Consider the following 8,002-nt stretch of genomic DNA (forward strand, 5'->3'; position numbering starts at 1 on the left):
TAGCACCCACCCTACCTCTCCACTGCCTTTTCCTTGTCATCAAGACCAAATATTTCTCATGCACTGCAGTTAGGAAATAGCAATGGTTAGTTGTTGGGTGAGTAATAAAAAAGGGTTAATGACCACAGATCAAGATGAGAAAGAGACACGTGTGAAGAGATAGGCAAAACGAATGACACGCAAGTTTAAGTCCGTTTAGGTCAGAACGCAGATAGTAATGATACTAAGCATCATTTGGATAATTCACAGCCAGTCAACACAATAGAGACCATGTTTCCTGGATCTATTCACTCAGTCACTCCTTTACATTTAACACGTTACCTAACATGCAAGGGGTTCATGTCTTGAGATGGTTAACTGAAGTCTTCTTTATCCCTTTGCTCTTTGGTTGTAACCAAATAAATAACTTTAAGACAAGGGTATGTGTTAGTTTTCTCCACTCCACCCATTTTGTCATTTCTGCACCAAGAAAGTGCTTTTAAAAAATTTTTAGGGGCACCTGGGTGGCTCAGTCTGTTAAGTGTCGACTTTTGTTTCTGCTCAGGTCTTGATCTCAGAGCTGTGGGATTGAGCCCTGCATCAGGCCCTGCACTGAGTGTGGAGCCTGCTTGGAAGTGTCTCTCTCTCTTTCTCTCTCTCCCTTTGCCCCTCTCCCCCACTCGCGCGCGCTCTCTCTCTCCCTAAAATAAAAAAAAATTAAAAACTATTATAAAAATTTAAAACATTTTATGGAAAATAATATACATATAGAAAGAACACAAATCATCAGCAAATAGCTGAGTGAATTCTTGGATCAAGAAGCACAAGGGCCAGACCCCAGAAATCCTCTTGTCCCCTCTTTCAGCCACTGAGAATCTTGACTTCTAATTGTATACCTTAGTGTTGCCCAGTTTGGAACTTGTTATAAATGGAATCATACAGAATGGTCTCTTGTGTGTCTTATCCTTTTGCTTGACATCATTTGAGAGACTCATCCATGGAGTTGCATGTAGGAGCAGACTGTTCATTCTCATTGCTGTATAGCACTCCACCATGTGATGAGGGCACAATTTACTGCTGTTTATAGTTATTTTGGTTGTTTCTAGTTTGTGGTTATTATGAACTCTTCAGCTAGGAACATTCTAGGACATGTCTTTTGGAGGAAATATATAAACTAATGTCCGTTGGGGAAATATACCCAGTATACTCACGTGTTCTGTGTCCCGAGGAAGGGCTCTGTGCAAACAGAAATGTTTTTAGTTTAAGCAGAATCTAACTCAACATGTCCAATCATCCAACTGTTGATTCTCACTCCCATCCATCTGTCCCTGTCTTTGGTAAATGGCACCACCATTTCCCCTATTCTTCAGGTCAAAACCTTGGAATCATCTTGAGTCTTTTTTTTCCCCCTTCATACTCATCAGCCAATGTATCAAGTCTTGTCAGCTCTACCAACAAAACCCATCTCTCATCTAATCCCTTACACTACCTCTGTGGCTATCCCAATCATTACTCGCCTGGACTGGTGCAGTAGCCACCTCATAGGCCCTGGTTTCCATCCTTGCCACAGGGATCTTTTTTAAATGGAAAGCATGTACACAAGAGGACATGCTCTTTGACTCCATTTATATGACGTTCAATATTAGGCAAAATTGATGTATGCTAGAAGTCAGAGTAATGGCTACCTCCAGGGTAGGAAGTGTCTGTGAAGGGCTATGTGGGAGGATTTGTGGACAGGGACTGGAAGTGTTCTGTATCTTGATCTAGTGGAGGTCACTCAGGGGTATACATATGGAAAAATGGCTTTATGCATTTTACTTTATGTATTTCATGTTTCAATGAAATTGAATTATACATGCTTAAAATTATATATGCATATTATAATACATAACATTGTGTACACATTATGCAAGATATAATAATATACTATACATATAATATTATATAATATATATTTATGTAAAACATGGAAGCCCCCTGATGTAAATTCTCCAAAGGATTCCGTGTCAGTATGGAATCAGCCAGAAAAACAGAACCAGCCGGAGATACGTATTAAGAGATTTATGGCAAGGAATTGGCTCATGTGATTGTGCACGCTGGCCAGGCGAGTTCAAAATCCATAAAGTAGGCTGTCAGGAGAGGTAGGCTGGAACTCTTGGGCATGGGCTGAAGATGCTGTCTACAGGCAGATTTCTTTTTCAGGCAAGCCTCAGCTCTGCTTTCAAGGAGTTTTCAGCTGGCTGAGTCAAGCCCACCCAGATGATCTTGCATAATCTCCCTTACTCACAGTCCACTGACCATGGACTATAATCACATCTACAAAACACCTTCGCAATGACACTGAGACTAGTGTTTGAATGAATAATGGAGACTGCAGCCTAGCCAAGTGGACACATCAGCCTGACCATCCCATCTTCGAACCACATTTGCAATAAAACCCAAAGTCTACTTCCTGCACTAGAAAAGTCAGTTTCTTGAAGGTAGGGACACTTTAAAAAAATTTTTTTTTTCATTTTTGAGAGAGAGAGAATGAACGGGGGAGGAGCAGAGAGAGAGGGGGACAGAAGATCTGAAGCAGGCTCCAGGCTCCCGAGTTGTCTGCACAGAGCCCAACGCGGGGCTCAGTCTCACGAACCGGGAGATCGTGACATGAGCCAAGATCAGACGCTCAACTGACTGAGCCACCCAGGCGCCTTAGGCAGGGACTTTCTTGCCTGTTTCATTCATTGTCGTATGCTCAGAAATTTGAACAGCGTCTGGCACATGGCAGGTGCTCAATAAATATGATGAATGAATGGATATTGACATCCAGCTTCCCCTTTGATGTCAGGATGTGTAGACATCTAGAACCCTTCTCCCCTGGACCTCTTCAGAAGGTAGAGGCATCTCTGAGATGCTTTCCTCTTCATAAGGCTGACTGTTAAGGAAGTTAGAAGATGTGGGGATCCATCCTTGCTCTGACACTTACTCTGAGAATCACTATCTCTCACCATGCCTTGGGCAACTTGTCTGCCAAATGGGGATGCAACTCCCTTTCTTGTGTGCCTCTCGGGGTCATTGGGAGGATTGGGTGGAAAGGTTGTGGAAAGACATTGTAGGGGCACCTGGGTGGCTCAGTCGGTTAAGCAGCCGACTTCGGCTCAGGTCATGATCTCGCGGTCCGTGAGTTCGAGCCCCGCGTCGGGCTCTGTGCTGACAGCTCAGAGCCTGGAGCCTGTTTCAGATTCTGTGTCTCCCTCTCTCTCTGACCCTCCCCCGTTCATGCTTTGTCTCTCTCTGTCTCAAAAATAAATAAACGTTAAAAAAATTAAAAAAAAAAAGAAAGAAAGACATTGTAAAGCACGTGCACAAGAGGACATGCTGTAGGATTCCGTGTGTGTGAAGTTCACGTGTTGACATAAGTTTCCTGCACACCCCGTGGTCCTTCCTACCTCTAGATCTGTGTCCAACCTGTCTTCTCTGCCTAAAATGCCTTTCCTCCTGCTTCTCTTGGCCAAGACCTCTTTATTCCTTTAGGGGTTTGCTTAAGATTCACTTCTTCCAGGAAGTCTTCCCCAATCTCCACAGCTTGGAGAATTCTTCCTGGTTCGGCTTTGCCTTGAGTGTTTTTTTCTGTTAAATTCATCAACACCTGTGTGTTTGGGAGGTAGAATGGCCTCATGGTTGATGGGGCTGGGAGTCACGCTCCGGGCTCTCCATTCACGAGACACACAAGCTTGAGCAGGTGCCCTCACCCCTCATTTGCTCATGGGGATCGTGACAACGGCCCATTCACGTTGGGCGGCTGTCATGTCCCAATTATTCCATGGGCATCCCCTTAGATTTTGACCACAACCACTGCAAAGTAGACCTTGTCATTATTGGAGGTTTTATTTTCACCTCTGCCTTATAGGTGAGAAAGGTGCAGAGAGGTCAAGTAACTAGCCCAAGGTCACCCACAGGCTAAAGGGTAGAGCTGGGACTCAAACCCATGCAGGCTGGCTCCAGAGTTTGGGCTCCTAGCTTCTAGCATATGCTGCCTCTTGAACCTCTCACGGCGATACTAACAAAGACATTGTCGTAGCTCCAAGCTGGCTCTGGAGGGACAGGACAGGAAACCAGGTGGTGGGGCGCCAGGGCCTGACTGGTGCTCAGTAATAGCTATTATTAGGATTGCTCTTCATGTGGACCAGGATGTGGCTGTTTCTCCCCACCATGGGATGATGGGGACCTTTCCCAATTTCTTCCAGACCTGATAAGCAGATCAGGCCTGCAGGGTAGGGGTAGGGAAGGGAGGGAGAGAGACAGACAGACAAGAGGGCAACTGTTGTTTGACATCATTTCCCAGTGAGCCACATTACAGAGGCTGAAGTTGTGTGAAGCTGGGAGTACTGGGTCCGTGCCTGCCCCCAGCATCCTGCTCAGGAAGAGGCTGGAGGGGCTTCTAGGAGGAGGGCAGGAGGGGGCCTCCAAGAGTGCCAGCCAGCAGGGGGACCATGAGGAGCAGGGCCATGCTGTGGGGCACCTGGGAAGGGGTGGCAGCAGCCGAGGCGGTGGTGAAGGACTGGGTCACGGAGTCCCTGTTGCAGAGTTGCCCCTCACAGCAGGAGCCCTGAAGGTCAATGTTTGTCCAGGGACTGGAGGTGCCCTTGATGGTGCAGGACGGCCGGTGGCAGGTCCTGATGTATACTGGGACTGAGAAATTGCCTGGACGGGGGTAGTGAGGAGGGGTGAGAACTGAGGGAGGCAGCTGCACCTGAACTCACCTCAGAGGCCAGGGCCACAAACGGGTCCTCAGACTTCCCATCTCTCCTCAGACTAGGACCCTGCCTCCTCCCTCAGACCAGGGACATGGCTTCTTCCTACAGACTGGGCCATGCCTTCTCCTTCCAGACCAGGGCTCTGCCTCCTCCCTCAGACCAGACCCATGCCTCTTCCCTTAGACCAGGTCCATGTCTCCCTGTCAGGCCTGTCTGGTGCCTCTACCCTCAGGCCTGCCCTGCCTCCACACCCTTTGCCCAGGCTCTGCCCCCACTCCCAGCCCCTCACCGACGGTCATTTGGCCATTGCCCTGGAAGCAGACGCTTTGGTCCTGGTGACACCGGACCCGTCGGGACTTCTCCGGGGTGCAGTCCTCCGGGTGGATCCCTAGGCAGGCGTAGCACTCCATGCCGCTGAGAGTCGGCGGGTTGGGCGCTGGCAAGAGAGCGTAGACGCACACTCAGCGAATGGTTTCGAGATACGGTCGTGCGGGTTGCGCACTGCATCGTGGCTTCAGCCTAGTCCGAAGTGAAGGCCTGAATCCTAGCAAGGGGGGCGGGGCTAGTGGGGACCACGCCCCTCCCTGCCCGGGCCGGGGCCCCTCCCAGCCGCCCCAGCCCCGCCCTCCGGCTCACCCGGGCTCAGATTGGGGATGGTGTCGTGGGTCATGAGGTCGGCGTTGCACAAGTCGGTCTTGCAGCCGCGCACCACCGAGTAGTCGGGCGGCAGCGCACGGTCGTCGGACAGCATCTGGCCCGTAGGCGGGCCTGTCCAGCAGCCCTTCTGTACCACGGTCACCGTGGCGCGGTACCCTGGGGGCGGAGGGGACCGGGGCCTGGAGCGCTGCCTCGTCCCTGCCTTCTTCCTCCTCCCCCACCTCTCCGGGCTCGACCTCTCCCTCTAGCCTCCAATCTCTCCCTCCTCCTCCGCTCTTCTCTCGCACTCACCTCGCCTCTCCCTTTCCTTCCTCTCCCTTCAAACTCCTATTTCCCCCACACCTCCTCCCTTCCGCAACCCTTTCTGCCCCTCTCCCCCCTCCTCCTCGCTCGTGCTGTCTCCTCCTACCCCGCTCACGCCCCTCATCCCCAGTGTTTCTCCCACCCCTCCCTCCTCCTCCCTGCCTCCACCTCCGCTCTCTGTCCATAGCCGTCCCCTCGTCTTCTCCCCAGCCCCTCCAACCCCTTGGCTCTCGCCCTCTGCCCCCCTCCATCCCTAATCTCTGATCTCGGTCTCTGCCCCACCCCTTTCCCTTGTGCGCGGGCTTCTTCTTTTTCTGCCATTTCTCCATCCCTCACCAGTGTCCAGGGACAAGACTGCCTCAGAGCACCCGTGGGGACAGGAGATGTTGTGGAATTTCACGGCACTGAGGTCAAAGGGCCCGAAGTAGATGTGTTGAAAGCTGTAGCATTGCTGGGCTTGGGACTCTGCCGAGAGAAGCAGGGTGGAGGGGGTGAGAGGAGCAGGCTGGGTTTGGGGCTGTTCCAGGAACTCCCCCCTGCGAGTGACAGTCTCACCAGCCAGGCTGCTCTGCTCTGAGGGGAGCCAGGCCTCGTTGCGGTGAGAGAATCGGGGTCTGCCACTGTGGTTGGTCACGACTGTGTCTACCTCCGGGCACAGTTTTGGCCTCTGTGCATCTGCCAGGCCTGGTTCCCTCCCCCAGGTGTTCCGGATCTCCACCCTCCTCCAGGAAGCCCTCTAAGATTTAAATAAAGGAGGAAATGATTCACTCCTGCTCTGCCTGTCCGTCTCCCAGCTAAACTCAGGATGTCCTAGCACTAAAAGGCCATGGATAGAAAATAGACTTGAGCATAGGCAATGGGACGTGCCATCTTGTACTCCAAATATACACACACAGCCAGCCCCGGGGGATACACTCACAAAACTAAAACACTGACATAAACACAACATAACGAAATTGGCACAGGCTCATGCACGGCTCGCAAACAGACCCAGAATCTCCTGAGCATCCGTGCAGAGTTCTACGTTCCCACGTAAGACAAGTACGGCCCAGACCCTCCAATGGAAACTTCCCCAACCAAGACACGTGACAGAAAATGTACGATGCGGAGCTAAGAACAACACGCAGAGAGACCCAGGGACAGAGGAAGTCATACCGTCATAGACGCAAATAAAACGAGAGACCACAATTACGCGAAGTTAGAGATCCAAAAAAGAGGGCCACGAAAACATACAGTTTAAAGCCATAAACAGGTACAAGACACAGGAGAGACATAGGCGTAGATACACAGAGAGACGGGCGCGAGTGAAGACACCCGAGCACATATGCGCACAGACACAAATGCGGGTCTGCCAGTCCCAGGGACGCACAAACACAGGGTGGCAAAGACGTGCAAAATTATGCACGCCCCTCCTTTGCAAAGAGAGTGAAACTCAGAGGAAACAGACCCATAGAGCATTTGCTCAAGCACTTGCTCACAGGTGAGATCTGGTACAGACACACACACACACATATGCCCGGAGACCCACTGGCCACGCCCACATGGACACACACAGAAACGGCACTCTGTTCCCTGGATGAGCAGACACACACAGTGGCCGGGGTGCAGGCTTAGCCTCCTTCCCCGGCTCAGCTCCTGCCTTAGGAGCCACTTCACTCCTGATGGGAGTATGTCCCTGTCCTTACTCAAACTGGGGGAAGGGGTTGCCTGAGGATGAGGCCAAAGTTCTCTGCCAGGTCTAGAAAGAGCCCCCAGGGGTCCCCAGAAGTACCCTTGAATGGGGACATGGGCAGAGAGGATGGGAGGCTGCAGCAGTGGAGAGAGAGAGAGAGACGCCAGAGAGAATGGCTGATGGGAGGGAGAACAGAGGAGAGGAAGACACAGGAGGAGGACGCAGTCTCCAGGCCGCATCTCCCTCAGACCCAGGAGTCCAAACCCCCAGCCCCTTCCCTTTCAGACCCAGGGATCCAGTCCCCCCAGCCCAACCCCCCTCAGACCCAGGGGTTCAGGCCCCCAGTCCCCTCCTCCCTCAGACCCAGGAATCCAGGCCCCCAGTCCCCTCCTCCCTCAGACCCAGAAGTCCAGGCCCCTAGACCCTCCTCCCTCAGACCCAGGTGTCCTGCCCCCAGCCCCTCACACCTTCCTAACACTGGGCTCAGAAGTGTGGGTACCTGTCAGGCAGAACACAGCCCCAAAGAGGAAGAGCACGATGGTTCTGGGGACACCCATTGCCAGCTTGCAGAGTTGAGCTGAGCTGAGACACCGAGGACAGCTCCTCCTGCTGTGATTTCTGTCTGGCTGGTTCTCCCTGCTTAGCCCCAGGC

General features: G+C 51.9%; 1 protein-coding gene across 1 annotated transcript; it reads right to left on the reverse strand.

The window, feature by feature from the left end:
- Positions 1 to 3,829: 3,829 nt before the first annotated feature.
- On the reverse strand, positions 3,830 to 8,002 carry LYPD5 (LY6/PLAUR domain containing 5). Its single transcript, XM_025914876.2, has 5 exons — positions 7,850 to 8,002; positions 6,015 to 6,143; positions 5,355 to 5,531; positions 5,008 to 5,154; positions 3,830 to 4,665 (listed from the first exon to the last, which is right to left on the reverse strand). The coding sequence occupies exons 1-5, from the start codon at positions 7,905 to 7,907 to the stop codon at positions 4,403 to 4,405; spliced, it is 774 nt and encodes a 257-aa protein (XP_025770661.2). The 5' UTR covers positions 7,908 to 8,002; the 3' UTR covers positions 3,830 to 4,402.

Source organism: Puma concolor, chromosome E2, assembly GCF_028749965.1.
Source record: "Puma concolor isolate L17-30 chromosome E2, mPumCon1.1.hap2, whole genome shotgun sequence".
In the NCBI taxonomy this organism is placed as follows: domain Eukaryota; kingdom Metazoa; phylum Chordata; class Mammalia; order Carnivora; family Felidae; genus Puma; species Puma concolor.